The sequence below is a fragment of the Pleurodeles waltl genome, chromosome 2_2, assembly GCF_031143425.1.
Source record: "Pleurodeles waltl isolate 20211129_DDA chromosome 2_2, aPleWal1.hap1.20221129, whole genome shotgun sequence".
Taxonomy (NCBI): domain Eukaryota; kingdom Metazoa; phylum Chordata; class Amphibia; order Caudata; family Salamandridae; genus Pleurodeles; species Pleurodeles waltl.
The window spans coordinates 1075248140-1075267625 of record NC_090439.1 but is presented as its reverse complement, the minus strand read 5'-3'; the positions used below and the strand labels follow the sequence as shown (position 1 = coordinate 1075267625).

At 43.2% G+C, this 19486-nt stretch overlaps 1 protein-coding gene across 3 annotated transcripts in view; it reads left to right on the top strand.

The window, feature by feature from the left end:
• PTP4A3 (protein tyrosine phosphatase 4A3) overlaps window positions 1–19486 on the top strand; it is a 179704-nt gene that overhangs the window by 87012 nt on the left and 73206 nt on the right. For all 3 annotated transcript variants that reach the window (XM_069220837.1, XM_069220838.1, XM_069220836.1), the window contains one exon: window positions 3350–4051. In XM_069220837.1, coding sequence (XP_069076938.1) covers window positions 3947–4051 — 105 coding nt within the window. In that variant the 5' untranslated portion in view covers window positions 3350–3946. The remainder of the gene's footprint in view (window positions 1–3349; window positions 4052–19486) is intronic.

Genomic DNA, 19486 nt, shown 5'->3' with positions numbered 1-19486 from the left:
AATAGTTCTAAGAACAAATCCTAAATTTCTGCCAAAAGTAATCTCACCATTCCATTTAAATCAAACAGTAGAATTGCCAGTGTTCTTCCCACAACCAAATTCTGTGGCTGAAAGGGCACTACATACATTGGACATCAAAAGAGCACTAATGTATTACATTGACAGAACAAAGCTAATCAGGAAAACAAAACAACTGTTCATAGCTTTTCAAAAACCACACATAGGAAATCCAATCTCTAAACAAGGCATTGCTAGATGGATAGTCAGGTGCATTCAAACATGCTATCTTAAAGCCAAAAGAGAATTGCCTATTACACCAAAGGCACACTCAACCAGAAAGAAAGGTGCTACAATGGCCTTTCTAGGAAACATTCCTATGAGCGAAATATGTAAGGCTGCAACCTGGTCTACGCCTCATACGTTTACTAAACACTACTGTGTAGACGTACTAAATGCACAACAAGCTACAGTGGGCCAAGCTGTACTAAGAACATTATTCCAAACTACTTCAACTCCTACAGGCTAAACCACCGCTTTTAGGGGAGGTAACTGCTTTACAGTCTATGCCAAACATGTGTATCTGCAGCAACATATGCCATCGAACTGAAAATGTCACTTACCCAGTGTACATCTGTTCGTGGCATTAGTCGCTGCAGATTCACATGTACCCTCCCACCTCCCCGGGAAGCCTGTAGCCGTTTAGAAGTAGATCATAAACCTTAAACATCTGAACATTTGTAAATAATTTTTAGAAACTCTTATCATACATACATATTCACTCCATTGCATGGGCACTATTTATACCAAACAACTCCATCCTCACCCTCTGCGGGGAAAACAATCTAAGATGGAGTCGACGCCCATGCGCAATGGAGCCAAAGAGGGAGGAGTCCTTCGGTCCCGTGACCAAAAAGACTTCTTCGAAGAAAAACAACTTGTAATACTCCGAGCCCAACACCAGGCAGCGGACTGTGCCAAACATGTGAATCTGCAGCGACTAATGCCACGAACAGATGTACACTGGGTAAGTGACATTTTCATTTTAGGTTGTGCCTACCGAATAGCGTAACTATCTCTTTGCAAAAAAGATCTACTGACTACGTACAGTGGGCTTCGAGCCAGACTTAGTTAGGTGTCACTAATTTTTTTTTATTCAACAGCTTGGTTGGGCTTTCCCTCCTGTTTTGTTTCCCTCCTCCAGAGCATACCCTTATTAATTGTGTTCTTCACTATTGCTTGCTTTTCTAGCACTATTTCATTATTTGTTTTTCTTTTGCGTTGAGCACTTCATGAGAGTGCATGTGTTTCCTGGTGGTCTCCCTTGTGTACCTCTTTTGCCCTCCTCCTTTTGCCGCACTGCGTGTTTCTCTTTAGCCCAGGTGATTCTCTCTGCTCGATGTGGTCTGTCCTGGCGCTTCTCTTGCACGTCCTTGCGTTCCTTATTGCTCTCTATTTTGGTACTTCCACTACTGTTGCTTCACCCCCAACCTTCTTAGATAAAGACAAAATGCTAATGTGCTCTTCATATATATTTTTTAATTTACTGATTCATCTCTAATCGGTAAAGGGGTGGGAAAAACACCTACATCTAAAGTTGAGCTGTCCTCCAGGGCAATCCGGCAGTGCCAGTTGGGCAGGTTTTTCCTGTTTATTCCCAGGATATTAAGTTTTAGCGTTCTGCTTCGCAAATTGGTGCCCGGGCCTGTTTTTTTGTCCCAGTCTCTGCATCATTTTGAGGGTGTGCATCCGCATGGTTCACACGCACACAGTGATGCAGCTGAAGTGGCTGTGTCTCTCTTGTGCTCTTGCGTCACAGCATTCGCGATGCTGTCCGCATCCCCAAAAGCCACTGGCAACACCGGTAGGTTCAGAAAGACAAGGCCTTGGTTTTATATTGGCAGAAGGCCAGGACTGGATGAAAGTACCCCTGATGAGTCCCAATTTGCTCCCTCGGGGCTGTTTAGCAGCCCTGGTGGATTGGCAGGGCTAGGCAGGTTGGGCACTCGGTGCCAGAAGTTAGCTGTGAGGAAGGGAGGGGTGAAGGGCCATTTTGAAGGGGCTAGGAAGAATCTGTAAAGGAGGGCGTATGAGAACATACATGCAAAAAGTAATTGAACAGTAAAGTGCGGTACAGCTGCTAATGTGGTTTTGCCAATTAACGAGATTATGCCAATAATGCAGTGGTTAGTAAGTCAAACCTAGGCTTGATCCATACTTTGTAGTGTGAATGGCTGGACAGGAGCGGTCTATCGGATGCATGTTGCACACAGCTACAGGGATCATGCCTGTTCATGAGCACAATTTAAGGCCTCCTGTGGACGTCCCTGATTGCTTGTGTGTTTTTAAAACAATGCACCAAAAATGATTCATAGATTCTTTATAATCATTCTGTACTGTATTTATATTATTGTTCTTGATTGTCATGCCACTGGAAACCCTTAGCATGGATAAGCCTGGATTATCTTTGTGTTCTGGGGTGTTGTATTTTGCTCTTGCTGTTGATGTTGTACTGAGGCTTTTATTGACCTCTTGTCCTGCTCATTCTTCTGCCATTCCTCACCCTAGACAACCTGTTAAGCTCCACTTGGATTTGTGTTTTCTTCAAGTCTTTTGACTTCAGTGTTCTAACATTGTTTCCATTTCCAAGATTTGGAGGCAGGGAGGTTGGGCACATTGAGTTGAATGACTCGGTTCAATTCCATTGAATGACTACTTCATTGATGTATATATTTTTTGTATTCCTTCTTGCCTTGTCCTAATAGTCTTGAATATCCTTTCATAGATGTAATGCAGCATCTATCTAAGGACGGGGATTGGTTTGATTTCTGTTGTGTGTATGGCACTGTAGTTGTGTGCTTGGTGCTCCTGTTCCATCTCCCCCACTCTGACCTGCCACATGGGTGTCGGAGCGGGGCTCGGACAAGATGTGCCATACCAAGGTGGTGATGGTGTACTTTGCTTTCACCCTGACCTCCATTCGTGCCTTTGCCATGCGCTTGAGTCCAGCTGGCTCGCTTGCCGCAGACTGTGGAAGACCTGCCTCGCTGTGTGTTTTCTGTCCAGTGGTGGTTTGACAGCGGGTGTTGACCGGAGGTTGGGTTGCATGGTGCGCGTGCAGCTTCTAAATTAAGCATGTGAGCCTCCCTCAGCACACTGCTGGCTCATGCAGAGCTCCCAAAAACATACCAGTCGCAGCTCTGTCCCTGACCGGGCGGAATCTGGCTTGAAAGCGGTAGGCATGACCTCTTAGTGGTGGCGCGCTCGTGGTTGATTGGCTCATGCATATATCGATATGATTGAAAAGTATCTGGCTTACGGGCATCCTAACACCGTTTTATTCTTTTCACAGACTTGCTACGCTTCCGGTTGGCAGCAGATTTATGGAGGCGCGGAGGTGCAACTTTGAATATTGCCATGCGCAACACTGCGACGGGTGAGTGACAGGAGGGCTCCGAGGGGCGGCCAGGATCCCACCTCGCTGCATTCACCATTACCCTCCGCTCTTCTGGCGTCTCCAGGCCTCGAGGATCCCGCGCGCTCGCGCCTGACTCTCCCGGCGTCCCCAGCGCCACTCTAAAATACTGCACATATCCAGATGGGGTAACGTGATCGCCCGAAGGAGCGCGCACAAGCTCGGACGTTTGATACAGCAATACGGGGCCTTTATGAAAACAAATAATAATAAAGTAAGCCGGTCAGGCAGCGGCCAGAAGTAAGGAGTTGTGCAATTTCATAAACGGATATTTCGCAGAGCAGCATGGAAAAATGAAATTCAACACAAACTGAAAAGGATTTTAACTTCAGATATTTGGATTGTTTTGGGAGGCCCAACACTCACCTTCAAGAGTTCGAAATATTTGCACAATCTTTGTTTGACTTTCCAACCCCCCACAAACTATTTTTGAAGGGATTATCATTTTTTTCGGTTATTGCCTTCGCCTTAAACATGGCTCGCATGAATCGCCCTGCACCAGTGGAAGTCTGTTACAAAACAATGCGGTTCTTGATCACTCACAACCCCACCAATGCCACACTCAGCGCATTTATTGAGGTGAGTGACAGAAGGGTAACTTATGTGTACGTGCAGATCTGGTCCGCAAAAACATGGCGCCTTGTGAGTTTGTGGCTAGCTGCTACTTGAACTGCAACCACTAGTAACGCTCAGGGCTTTCTTATTGGCTGCTTTGTCTCATATGTCAGCTCGCTTCCACTCGCTAAGCACTGAGCTCAGTTGCAATGTCTTCCTGCTGCCAAAAAATGTTCCCCTCCCACCCCAAACGTTCTCCCAGCTTCTATTAGCTGCACCTTGGAAAGAACTATAAATTACAAATGAAAGGTACATATGAATAGTTTAGAACTCTGCGGTGTAGATTTGATCCATGTACATTAGAGGTGTCCAAAGGAGGCCCAGGAGGGCCGTATCCATCTCACATTTTAAGGATCACGACTGAATATGTAAAGGAGTTCATTTAGATAAATTACATTTAATTTTACCTTGTGTGGACTTCTTGAAAACCAGGCATGCCTTGGGTCATCCTAAACTTATTTATACAACCCAAGGCACAATGTTCCGGATGCTTCACGTGCCACAGTAATGTTACTCCTTCAGTGTGGCACACGGATTTTGAGGCAGACACACCTGTAGGTAAGAGGTAGCCAGCACACAATTAGCCCAGATGCACTTTAGCAAATGCAGTGTAGGGTAACACATTTTAGTTGACTCTCTAGTGCGCACCACATTGTAGGTCAAGCCAGTGCTGTGTGTATCTCTACACACCTGTTTCAGGATTGTTGTCCTTCAGTAGAGAGTAACAAGTAGAAACTGGGGGTGCTGGCAATGCTGCTCAACCTTGTCCAGTTTCTGTACCACTCCCACCGCACAGGTGCATTCCAGAGCTGTAGCTGTTTGACAGGATTCTTTTTCAATCAAATTCTGCTGTTTTTGCTTTAAAGGTCTCTAGTTTCCCAGGTCCGCCCATAGTTATTTTATACACATTCTGGGACTTGTAATTCCAACTGGATATCTAGAACTACAAACCCCATAATACACAGGAAAAAAACATTTGAGGCTTGCAAGATCCATATGGTAGTTCTTCTTGTCACCACATCTGTTTGGTAACTTACATAATCAAACCACAGATCGTACTACACATGGCGCTACGGGTGCGCAACTGGTGTGTTCATGCCCAATTTTTGCACCATTGCACCGGCAGAGCACCATGGTATTACAGAAGGGGCAGTGGACGCTTGTGTTGCCTCTTGTCATTCAGGTAGTGCACATGTAGCACCATCACTATATTCAGTGGGTGTCCCTGCATTTGCTTGAGATCATGCCCCTAGGCAAATGAGGGAATTAATTTGCCTCTATGCTCATAAAGTGTGTGTGTAAACAGTCGCTTAGGTGGAGCATTGACAGTGTGCCACAAAGGGGTGGCACAGTGTCATTGCTCCACCTTAAGGCTTCCCTCTTGAGGGGGATTTGGAGTCCTATGGACCCTGCAAGTGGGACAGTCACTCACTGCACCTTATCTCCATGTCCTCTTGAAAGGGCAGGCAGGCTGGCGCCTGAACCGTGAAACAGTCGCTTGGAGACAACTGCTTCGTATTTCAATGAATGCGCTGCCCCTAGGGCAGGCGCAGGTTTGCGGCTGCCCCCAGGGCAGTGCATTATTGTAGCAAGGTGCATTTTCCCTATTTGTGCCTGGTACGGCTGCTTGATGCTGCACCACTGCACAAACCAGGCCAGTGTGCCCTCTTTAATGCGGGCCCTGGTGTCTTAAGCTCCCTGCCACCTTTGTGCCATAAATTCTGATTGCCCAATGTGTTTAGTTAAACATAACTGTACGCTCACCTTACCAAAGATCTGGAGACACAATATGCATAGATAATCAGCCTATAAAAGCTACCTAGAAGACTGACCAGCTCCCCAGATATCTGGCAGATGCCTCCCAAGTTTGCTTGTATACAAAGTGCCCAAACGCTTGCTGATTGGGCAAAGCCTGTGCTGGAAGGCCAGGTTTAGCCATACAGGCCATAATTGTTTACTTCTGCTACAGAGCTTCATGCTGCCGTCTCTCCTTTTAGCTTGCAGCAACTGGTTGCAAACACATCAGCAGTTTAGGCGCCAGTCATTTTAATGACTTTACCATCCAAGGTCTGGAAACAAGCGAAGGAGTTCATAGCCAAAAACAAAGACGCGTAGGTCTTTCCTTTTGTTCCCATTGCAGAATTGTTTGCCTCTTTTTGTCGAATAACTGCATCGGCAAAAAAAATGTTTTGCCAGTGTTGTTCAGCATTTAAAAAAAAAAAAAAAATGCAAGGATGTATATGCATGCCTGCATCATCACATGTGCACATATGCTTCATGAATCGAAAGCACCCAATCAGCACCAACTATGCATGGGCATGGTCCGGTTGTAGCCATATTCTTTTTAATTTCACATTCCAAGGTGGCAGATGCCCCACATGGAGCTGTAAACGCATAAAATAGAAGTGTGTCAAGAAGAAGCAAAGGAGCAAATTGAATGGGAGGATAAGAAAAAAACGGAGGCTGATTGGGATGGGCAATGCAATGAACAACATTGGAGCTTAGGGACAGCACTAATAGCCGAGGGAGGCGAGTGCGCAAACAGCACATGATGAAGAGAACAAGCAAACAATTGCACTCGCATGGAGTGCGCAATAAAATGACAAAGTAGGTCCCTGAATATAAGCACTCAAAGGATGCAAGTCATCCGCTCAAATGGAGGGTAAAGAAGTTCTGCTCCAAAGGAGAGAGAAATTCAAAAGCAGGGAGGAAAGCCATTGAATAAGAAGCAAGCAAATAGTTTGACAAAAGACCCACCAGTGATGAGCAGTGGGCTAACCCTAAAGCACACTCACTGTTGTTGTCTATAATAGGGGTTGGACTTCACACTGTGGAAAGATGTTTATAGAAGTCACCTAAAAACACAAGCTTTGGCAAAGCCAATAAGTCTTCCCTTTGGGAGTGATTTCTTTGCCAGTACGTTGTAGCTATGCTTTATAGCAGCACCGACGCTGCGCAGCATGATTAAATATGCACAAAAAACGTATTAGGCTGACGAAATGACACCACTGCTACTTTTTTCCTTTTTATTTACTGTTCTAAATCCAATCCAACTGAGATTTGTTTTTCAGAAGCCAAACTCGTGGGAAAACGGCACTTGTGGAGGGCACAGAAGCAACACCAGGCCAAGCTGATTTTTTTTTGGGGGGGTGGGGGTCAGGAGAAGAACATAGGGGTTGAGGCATCATGTGTAGCATCAAACAACTTTGCAGGTGACAGAGAAGCAACATGGAGGGTGCAGGGCGAGCAAATGGGTGAGCGGGAGAACAAGTTTGGGGCAGAGAAAAGAGTACAAGAAAGACAACTGACACAGATGGCACTCTCTCATGGAGTGTGTAAACAAAGAAAAAAAATACTTCCTTAAAAGTGAGCAAAGGACGCTTAGAAGGCATCCAATCAAAACATGTTAAAGAGGCTATGCTCCAGGAGACAAACAGAAGATGGGCAGTCGGAAACAAGCAAAGCCATCCAATAGAAATAAGTGAGATGAAGTAAGTGCACAGCTCTTCTTGTTCTTTCCGTTAAGTTTATTTCCAGTTATAATGCACAGACAGAGATACATGCGCTCGCCAAACCGGCACAACTCCGACCTTTTCACATCAAAACATTCCAATCCCCCGTCACAGCCTGCCCCGACATTCCACTGCCCGATGTCATATCATTCTCCTTTTACATTCTAACAAATACATCACTACACATCCCCTTCCATTTAAAAAAAAAAAAAAAAATCACCCAAAAAATGCAATTTTTTAATTTATTTTTTTATTTATTTAATCACACACAAAAAAACTTTCCACTACAGCATTCCCCCTGGGATGATACAAAGCTGTAAACCTTTGTTCAATACCAGTCATTTTAGCAAAAGTTTTTTCATTTCCTCAGTATTTAAATTGAACACCATTGTCTGTCAACAAAATTCTGGGAAATCCTTCCCTCAAAAATATTTCCTCCAAAAAATTAATCACTGCCTTAGTATACATTTTTTGTAACACAGAAAATTCAATCCACCTTGAAAACAAATCAACTAAAACCACAATAAACCTTGAAGTCCCATCATGCCATGTAATAGGACCCATAATGTCTAAAGCAACTTCTTCCCATGGTATATTAGGACAACTTGAAGAAGAAATCGGTGGGTTAAGTGTCTTTTGAGCTTTGTCACTATTCGCACACTCCACGCAGTCACGGAGAAATCTCTCAATTTCTACATCAATTTTTGGCCACCAATAAAGTACTTTAATTCCTCTTTTGGTGCGAGAGATTCCTGAATGACCTTCATGTCCAATAGCGATACGTTTATTTCTAATACCACAGGGAGGAATAATCTTCCCACCTCTACACACAAAATCGCCTTCAATACTCAATTCATCTCTCACTTCCCAAAATGCTCTTAAAATATCACTGCTTTTGACTTTCTTGTCATTATACCAGCCAAACATCACTCTTGTTTTTAACTTCTTTCAACACTTCATCTTTCTCATACTCTGTGATCCATTCATCTTTTTGCAATGAGCTTAAAGTATTCTCATCAAACACACCAATCATTCCATGGATCTTGATCCAGCTCTCTTAAAGGTAAGGACATTCTACTTAAAAAAAATCTGCAGTAAATTTTTTTTACCCCAGGAACATACTGCACTTCATATAAGAAATCTTGTAGTCTCATGGATAGTCTAGCTATTCTCGCAGATGCTCTACATAAACCTTCCGTAGTTAACAATTTAGTAGGAGGCTTGTGGTCAGTCCGTATGATGCATTTTTGCCCCCAAATAAATTTCTGAAAGTGTTCTAATGCCCACACACATGCCAAAGTTTCTCTCTATCACAGAGTATTTTTTCTCTGTGGGAGATAAAGAACGGGATGCAAATGCAACCACGTTCTTTACCCGCATTGTCAATCTTTGTTAATACACTACCAAGACCCTTACCACTTGCATCCGTAGTGATAATAGATTAAGCTTTTGGATCGTACCCATGCAACATTGGAGCACTCACAATTGCATTCTTAATTTCCTGAAAAGCCTTCTGACAACTTTCATTCCATTCAAATTTCACTTTGTTTTTTAGAAACATTCTCATTTGGTAGGTTTTATCTGAAAAATGTTCTACAAATTTTAAATAAAACTCTGCTAGGCCTAAAAAAGATCTCAAATCATCTTTAGATGTGGGGCATGGGGCATTCTTAATAGCTTCCACCAACTTTTTTTTAGGTCTTATGCCTTCATGATCGATCTCATGTCCTAGATACGTCACTTTTCTCTGTGCAAATCTACATTTGCTGCTCTCTGCGGTCAAACCTTTTTCTTGTAAGATGTTCAAAACATTCCTCAATTCCTTATGATGTTTCTTGCTACTTCCCATAACTAAAATATGATCCTGAAAGAATGTAACATTAGGCAAATGTCCAAATAACTGCGCCATCAACCTTTGAAAGACGCCAGCCGCCGACTCCAAACCAAATGGCATACGTTTGAAACGAAAACAACCCCATGGTGTACAAAACATTGTAAGATGTCTACTATGATAATCCATCTTTACCTGGTGGTAAGTAGACGACAAGTCCAAAGTGGAAAACCATTTAGCATCTCTCGTGGCAGACAACATCTCATCAATACGAGGCAAAGGAAACTGATCTACTATATTATTGTTCAAACCTCTCAAATCCACACACAAACGCACTTTGCCATTAGCTTTACGCGTGACAACCAAAGGTGAAACCCACTCAGAAGCTTCAACTGGTTCTATAATCTGTGAATTTTGTAAGCTGTCCAACTTTTTTTTTTTTTTTTTTTTTTTTTTTTTTTTTACCTAATCCCTGATAATAAACGTAATATTCCGTACCTTATGAATTTTTGGTTTGGCATCCTGTTTGAGTCTAATCTGATGTGTGAAGCCCTTCAGTTGACCTACTTGCCCATTGAATACTCCTGGAAACTCTTGTGTGACCCATTTTTTTGTCTCTTCTTCATCACACATTACTAAGACTTGCTCTACGCTGTTAGGATCTAGCACAATATGTAGTTTCTTTTGGTCTTTCCAGCCTAATACCGACAGAACATCTTTAGCCACATATAACTTACATACTGCTTGTCTTTGCTTAAAATTGAATACCAGCAATCTAAAACCAATAATATCTATACCATCACCAGTGTAACTTTCAGGAGAAATGTCAGAGGTTTCTAAATGTTCCCCTAAACTATGTACACAATGCTTTTGTTATGTGCTTTCTGAAACAATAGTGTATGGGGAACCAGTGTCTGCTGCCACTTGCAACATAACTCCCCCCAAATGATACCCAACACAAGGGTTTGTTTGACGTTTGTCCTAAATTGTTCAAAACCACGGTTTTGTGACCCCCTCAGTTTATAATTCACGTCTTCATCACGGTCATCAGAACAGTCTTCCTCCACTTCCTTAATGCAGGCCACTTTAATGTTCACCTTCTTCATTTTGTTTCTTCCTGCACACCCTAGCAAAATGGCCTACAATTCCACATTCCAAACATCCAGCATTTTTAGCTGGACACCCATCAAATTTTGCAGAATGCAAATGATAGGAAATCCCGCAACGGAAACACTAATTTCTGGATCGATCAGGCATGTTAGGTTTTTGATTCTTTGCAAAAGTGTGATTTTTCTCTTTTTTTTAAAGTCATTATACCGCTTATCCATGGACCATTTGTTGTGCTTCCGATCATTAACTTTGGCAACGACTTCTTCAGACTTCTTATCCTGTGGCAAAGTAATTTTTGCACATCTTTCAGATAACTCTGCTTTCTTCACTAAAGCAATAATATCCTTTAGACTGGATTTGCCTTCAATCCACAACATCTCTTGAATAGATTTGTTTTTAGTATACATTACAATCTGGTCCTGTACCAGGTCATCATGTAGACCCGCACACCTACATGAGCCAGCTGAAAGTTTTAAAGCAGAAACGTAGCTCTCTGTCCTTGTGTTTCTCGTGTTTCCTCTGGAAAAATGCGTGGCGAGTAACCGCAATGCAAACAGCAGGAGAAAAATGATCATTTAAATCCAAAATAGCACTCAAACACATCTTCATCGCCTCTATTGTGTTTTTGTAGTTGATTGTAAATACGAAGACCTTCAGGACCTAAACGGTGCATTAAGATACTTTTTTTTTCTTTCAGAAGAGATTAAACCATTGCAATCTTATAAATTTGCGATTTAATTAAAAAAATATTCCTTCCATTGTACAGCTGGTTCTCCAGGAGATGCTAAAAATTCCTTGGGTGTGCTCAGTTGAGAAAGCGACGTCCCTGTGCCAGAAGAATCTCCACTCGAAGACATAGTGTACTAGAAATTACAGCTGCAAAATATAACTCTTTAGCTTACTTCTTCAGCAAGACATGTATCTCTGTTAAGAATAATTTCTGTAAATTTCCTTTGTGCCGGATAAAGACAGAGCAAGTTTTTTTTTTTTTTTTTGAACTAATGTTGCTAAAAAGTTAAGAATAGTAAAAATAATACCATGTACTTGGTACTTCTGAACGCGTTCACAAGACATTAATATTAAGCATTATGTTGTCCAGGCAACCAGTAACCATGCGGGGGTGCACGCGAGGGCCGACGCGATGAAAAATCTAACGTTTGAGCAGCACACGCACGCCTCAAACAAAGTAAACAAACGGCAACTGTATTAGTTAAAAAGAAAGAAAAAAAAACTTCCCTCACTTGCTTACAATAAGTTGCCTTTGGCAAAGCAGGTCCGAAAATAGCTTCCCTCCGATCCTCAGTCCGATGCCTGCTCCCTTCCAATAATTGCAGTTTCCTCAGTCCAATGCTTGCTGCTTTACAATACCGCTCGTCGCCATGTGAAGTAAGTACACGGCTCTTCTTGTTCTTTCCGTCAAAAGTTTATTTCCAGTTATAATGAACAGACAGAGATACATGCACTCGCCAAACCGGCACAACTCCGACCTTTTCACATCAAAACATTCCAATCCCACGTCACAGCCTGCCTCGGCATTCTACTGCCCCTGATGTCATAGCATTCTCCTTTTACATTCTAACAAATACATCACTGCATGAGACCAAGGCAACCAGTAGCAAGCAGTTTGGTGGACTGCGGGCTCCTGTAGGGTCTTGGTGAATCCACGATGTAATTTGTAACCAGACAGCTTGTGCGGTCTGTCTCGACCTATGCATCATGACGTGTGTTTCATGAAGCATGTGCATCATAAAGCTAAGGCAGCCAGCAAGACAGCACGTGTACGCTGGCATCACTACACATGTGCATGTCCACATGTGGATGTGGCTCCCATTCGTTTTTATTTATTGTTTTTTATCCAGCATGTGATGATGGGAGCCAATGTTGTAGTGGCAAATTAAAAGGGGAAGAAAAAAAAGTATAAACATGCGCCAAAGAGCATTTAGTAAAAGGAGCAGCTCTGTAGCAAACATGAAGTTCAATTTCTTTTTTTCTTTTAATCCATTTATAGAAGGCCACAACTACAGTAGGGGCAGAGTAGCCCTTAAGGGATAGGTCGACACGTGAGTGAGAGGAAGGATTTGCTTCACAGGGAGGTCGGGGTGTTGCAGAGGCACTTAAGTCTGGACTGGCGGAAGGGGGGGAAAAAAATTAAGGGGGCAAAAAGCCAGAGATGTTGGAAAGCAAGACAAGCTGCGGTGAGCGGAGATGAGGCAGCAACATAAAGCATGCATTGGTGCATTTGGGGGTTTTTGAGCAGAGAAAGGATAAATCATTCTATCAAAAGTATGGTAAGGAAGCTATGCTCAAAGGGAGGAATAAACAGAAAAATAAGGAAAGCCATTGAGTGAGGAGTAAAGAAATAAAATGAAGACACAACCATCAAATATAAGCAGCAAACTGACTCGATTTTGGTAAAGAAAGGGGTGCATTTTTTTAGGGGCCTGGAGAATCTTAGATTTTGACTTAGGATTGGGTTTTTAGGCAACACACAGATTCGGACGCGTTAAAACCAGGGTTGGAGGTGGATGCCTCCTTTATGTAATTTCTCTGATGCTTGCAATGAAGACCAGGGAGGCTGCAGGATTTGATGGGTTCCTAGATAGTGTAGGTGTCATGGATAGTCCTCTAGCATGGGAAGTGCCTGGTTGGCAATAGCTGAGCAAACATTCACCAGTCAGACGTGGGGGTGGGAGCAGCGTGTTGGTATGGCACTCACTCTTTTCTGTACCACTATAAGATGAGAACTCAACACTAAAGTTCAGATTCTCCTGCGCCAAGTCTAAAGGGCATCGGAGAATAAACTCCTTTAAGAGTGACAAACATGCATCAAGCATTGTTTTGTTACCAATAGCATGGCTGCCTGGAAGATTAACGCGTATTTTAGCCTTCGCTCAGAGAAGGCCTTGTAATGGAGAATCCTACAAGCTAATTGCCCTGTAGGTTTAGTTATGGTTTGAACCTTGAACTCTGAGGGTGCAGAAGGATCTTTGGAATGTGTATACCTCCTTTCCCTGTAATTGGTGAATATTCGGGCAGTACCATGTTAGAGGCGGGGAGTTTCTGTAAAAACTTTAAATCCTTACTGTGGTGTCAGAGCTTGCGTGCATCTTCTCTTTGTTGGCTAAACTCTAGGCTGCTCTTGCGGTGTGTTCAGCTTCCCCTCCTGTTTATTTTATGTAGGTTAGTGGCCTGCATGTGTATGGTTACTGGCCTCTTGCCACAAAGTAAGATCCCACTGACCAGTTTGAGACATGCCTATTGTAATGAAAGTAGCTTACTCGTGTGCAAGCCACCCAAAACCTAGAGGTGAACTGAGGCATCTACCCCTCTAGTTCAAAAACAGTTCTATCAATGGGAGAACGCTTGCTTCATTTAAGTCGCAATATGAGGATGTGTTCTCTCTCTCCATAGAGATTTGCTACAAGTTTCAACATGAAACATTTCGGTGAAGGCTCTTATGGTTTACCCACCTCCATGGTGCCTTCAGCAAGCTGCCCCTTGCGTCTCTAGATGTTTGTGAAACATTCCCAACATAATAAAGTAACATTCAGTATCCTGATTAGTTCAGAGAACCTAATTGGTTAATCCAACAGTTGGGTTTTCCATCATTTCCTGCAACTGAGTGAGTCATAACTCAACAAAGGCCTTCTAGCCAGTAAACAAATTACCTGCTTAAAGATTCTGGTGGTGGCAAGATTGTTTGACAATAATGTAACAGATGATTGACTAGAGCTTCACAGAACTGTCCAGCAAGTTCTCAGTGTTTAAGTCAAAGTATTGGCTGGCTGTCCCAATAGTTTCTTTCATTTCGGTTCAGGTGATTGGGCCCAAATTCCTTCCCTGATCTTGACTTTATCGTTACATCTCTAAGATGGCGGTTGCTTTGCGTACAATCTCCTAGAAGTCTGTTACTTACACCCAATCATTTTGGGCCATTATCTCACCTATTGCTGTTTTTATTTTGTTTTGCATTTGTATATCTCTGCACCCTTTTCCTGGTTTTATTGAATCGTTCTGTTAGGTTATTGGCATTGCTGTAGTGAGCAACCTGTCAAGCTTATGGCCATGATGTGATTTCAACTGACCATGTCAAACTTTCCACATAATTACCAGGTTCCCATTGCAGACTAGAGCATGGTTTGGCCTTTTGATTTTAAAATTGTTTTTCTAGTGTGAATCTTAAGGTGCCTTTGTTCATTTATTTGTTTGGGGGCATGATTTAGGGACAGAGGTGAACTTTACAATTTTTTGTAAGCACCCTTTGGGCTGGTAGACTTGCACGTTATGTGACAGACGGAATGTAGTACAACCATTGGTATTTATTTTTGAGTGCGGTTTGGTGCAATTAAAACTAACCAAGTTACATAATTTGCAGCATTGAGTGTATAATATAATTTCTGTCTTGTAGTACCTGTCGTATATTTGAGGAGACATGGTATGTTAGAATGTGGAGTGATATCATAGGGAATGTAGGGGAGAGAAGTCAATGCGGTTGAAGAGCAGTGGAGCTCTGCTGGAGATGTCTTATAAGAAAATAAAGAAGGTACAATCATTTTTTGGAGTCTATCTTGATAGTGTTATAGCTGGAAATGCTGCTGTGATCCTGTGACAGCCAGTGATGACATGCCTGTGCTGTGGTCCTGTACGACTGTTTGATCTCTGTAGCAACACAAAAGGATGATGGACGGAGTGCTGAACAATGCAAACACTCACCCCCAGTCACAGATCTCGGTTTAATCCCTCGTTCTTTTGCTCACCACGTCACCCCAATTTGGACCCAGCCATATGCAGATCAGTCTTGACCCTGTTCCTTATGGGAACAATCCAGCCTGAACTGCCAGGTCAGGTCCTCCCTGGACTGGAAACAAGCATCCTGGGACCGGTTTCAGGATATCACCCTTCAGCCAGGCTAGCTTGAATCCAGTGGCACAGTGAGCACGGGACCCACATCTGGGCATACCCTTGCCACTTAGGGCAACTTTAGCAATCCAAAACTGTATGGCCCAGATTGGTGAAAAGTGACGAGAGCCATATGGCAGCTGTCTGTATGGCGTGTGCTAGCACTGTTGTGTGTAGGAAATGTGTTGTGTGTGTTTGTTACGGGTTTGTACCTTTGGGAGGCACACAAAAGGTTATACAGCATTTCTGTTCTTTTGGGTGTACTCGTGGTTAGGCTTGGGTGGAAGCAAAGCCGGCTTGCATTACTCGTACTAAGTGTAAGACATCTTGTCAAGCGAGTTTACAACTTGATGCATAACCAGCCCTTTCATGTGAGACCAGGCCAGGTGGGCCCAGGGTGGTGCCTGCTGTCTCACACTACGCCTGCATCCGTGCCTGAGCTCTGCCTTCTCCAGGCTTGTACCACTCCAGTGCACCGGAAGTGAAGTCCAGGGCTGCAGTGGAGCGGCTCCGCCAGATAAAGGGATACCTTTGGGGTTAATGAGGGAAGTTTGGGAAAAGGAGGCTGTTTTAAGTTGGCAGTGGTTCGGGAAACATTTGATTTGGTGCCTTACATGAAGTGATCCATTTTTGGAAGCCTGAATACAACACGTGAACATTATGAAAGTAAATCACATCGGCGATGAAAAAGGAGGTCAATATTTTGGCCACAACGGGCAGAATTCTGATGTCTGCATTCTGTTCTTTCTGAGAACAAAATACAAGACCATCCCCAATTCAATGTGCATCAAAGATGCAATCAGAAAATTGTTTTAAGGCCTCACAAATATAAACATAGCAGGTGCCCCAGTTGAAGCTCAGCTTCTGGAAAGGACAAGCCACCGTAACTCTTGGGCTTGGCAAAGATAAAGCAAGGCTGTGCGCTCAGAGATTTCATAGAAGAAAAAGATCTAGAATCCTTCCTGGAGGTGAATTGATGATGTACTGGAGTGTAATCTGTATCGGACTGTGACGCGCGGGTTCTATCTTCCTCATCTGGAGACAGAGTAGAAGGTTTCTCCCTTTATAAGTCACCTGTAAGCTCCGCCCACTGAGCCACGCCCCGTCCACCCTCAAAGTAGGCAAAGGAATTCCCGCCTTTTACCAGGATGATGGACAGCTTTCCGAAACGACCCCACTGCGTTTACCTCCGATTCAGGTGGTGCGTTGTTGATGCGCAGAAGCACGAGGACATCTCCACAAAGACGCACTAATAACAATAACATTGCCAAAGGCACACAAGGTTGCTGGAGACGTTTTCACCGTGGTCCATCACGTAGCTTTAGTGTACAATATAAACGGTGCATATAAAACATGCTAGGTAACGCTTACTGACTTACTGGTAGAAAATACTCCGGTTTGGTAGGCCATGATGCTCATTTTACAGAGACTGAACCTCAACAGGAAGCACTTACAAATATAAACGTAGCAGGTGCCCCAGTTGAAGCTCAGCTTCTGGAAAGGACAAGCCATCCTAACTCTTGGGCTTGGCAAAGATAAAGCAAGTCTGCGCGCTCAGAGATCCCATAGCAGAAAAAGATTTAGAATCCTTCCTGGAGGTGAATTGATGATGTACTGGAGCGTAATCTGTATCTGACTGTGACGCGCGGGTTCTATCTTCCTCACCTGGAGACAGAGTAGAAGGTTTCTCCCTTTATAAGTCACCTGTAAGCTCCGCCCACTGAGCCACGCCCCGTCCACCCTCGAAGTAGGCAAAGGAATTCCCGCCTTTTACCAGGATGATGGACAGCTTTCCAAAACGACCCCACTGTGTTTACCTCCGATTCAGGTGGTGCGTTGTTGATGTGCAGAAGCATGAGGACATCTCCACAAAGACGCACTAGTAACAATCACATTGCCAAAGGCACACAAGGTTGTTGGAGACATTTCCCCCATGACCCATCACGTAGCCTTAGTGTACAATATAAACAGGGCATATAAAACATGCTAGGTAAACGCTTACTGAATTACTCGTAGAAAATACTCTGGTTGGGTAGGCCATGATGCTCATTTTACAGAACCTAAACCTCAACAGGAAGCACTTACAAATATAAACGTAGCAGGTGCCCCAGTTGAAGCTCAGCTTCTGGAAAGGACAAGCCACCCTAACTCTTGGGCTTGGCAAAGATAAAGGAAGGCTCTGCGCTCAGAATCCATAGCAGAAAAAGATCTAGAATCCTTCCTGGAGGTGAATTGATGATGTACTGGAGCGTAATCCGTATAAGACTGTGACGAGCGGGTTCTATCTTCCGCTACTGGAGACACAGAGTAGAAGGTTCTCCCTTTATAAAACACTAACAAAGAAAAAAAAAAAAAACATAACAATCCCACAAAATAGCCTGCTACCAGTCCAAAATCTCGACAGGACCTGAAGCATTGTATACATGCAACTATAGCACAATGCCTCTGCCAGACCTTGGTATGTTTTCACACCCTGGATGAAGTCTGCTTTATTCAGGGTTGTTTTTAAACTCGGCTCAGTGAAAAGCGCTCTTAAATCTAGTGAAAGGTCTCACTTGACATCACCTTCCGAAGTCTAGCTATCTTGCTGTTCTTGCGAATCTTTTAAACCATCACTGGTCCTTATGTGTTTGTTTCTAACTGCATGTCAACACAGTTTAATACATAATTGTCACATATACAAGAAACAGAAGGAATACAGGCTGCCTTTGATACGGTTGACCATGACGCCCTAACTCAAAGACTCCATGAAGCCGGCATACAAGGGATTGCTCTCGACTGGATTACTTCCTAGCTTTAAAAAAGAGCAAATATCATCCACTCACCCCCCTTCTCGTCCGAACCCTACCTCACAAAAGCAGGGGTCCCCCAAGGGTCAATCATCTCACCTTTGCTTTTCAACATCTACATGATATCTTTACCAGAACTGATCAATGATTTCCATCTCACATGCTACAACTATGCAGATGACACACAAATACTACTTAAATTAGAAGACCCCAAAAACATTGAAAACTCACAAATCTTCAGTTGCCCCAGAGCCGTTGATCAGTGGATGACCTGGAGCCATCTCAAACTAAAATACCTCCAAAACAGAAATACTCATATGTGGTGACTGGAAAAGTTATGACCCTCTGTGCGTCTGGCCTGACTATCTCGGACCACCTCCTCAATTATCCAAGGAAGTTAAAAACCTAGGAATCACCATGGATTCCAAGTTAACTATGAATGCCCAAGTAGACAAATTAGCACGCACAAGCTTCATCACCTTGAAGACTTTACGACGCATCTTCCCCCACCTCGGATTTCCACACAAGGTGCAAGCTACCATCTCACTTGTACTATCCAAACTGGATTATGCCAATAGCCTCTACCATTGATCATCTCTATCTGTTATGAAAAAACTACAACGTATCCAGAATGCCACAGCCAGGCTACTACTGCATATAAAGCCGCAAGCCCACATCTCCCCTGCCTTGAGAGCACTACACTGGTTACCCGTTGCCAGAAGATGCACTTTCAAGCTGCTTTGTATCACCCACAAAGCTATACATGGAACAGGACCGCTTTTTTTTTTTATCAGAAAGAAAATGACCAAATACATCCAACAAAGAACCCTCCGCTCAAGACTGGCACCCCGCCTTAGAACACCACTATACAAGAAAGACTATAGGTGGTACATCCTTCTCCGTCCAAGCAGCCAAACTATGGAATTCATTACCCCCAACTATAAGAGCCACAGATAACTTTCTTGTCTTCAGAAAACTACTCAAGAGTTGGCTCTTTCCTTCATAACCACCTTTTTCAAACAACTATGAACTGCAAATGCCTATGTGGATAAATATTTTTTTCAGATTATATTTATATTTCAATTTATTTATAGTTTCTTTGGAAAATATGTATTGCTACTATGTCATAACAATAAAATACACACACACTCTTTAAACCTGTCTGACTAAGTATGTTTTTACCCATGATTCTAATTATGTATTGTATGTGCATATGTGTGTGTGTGTATATATGTGTGTGTGTGTGTGTGTATGTATA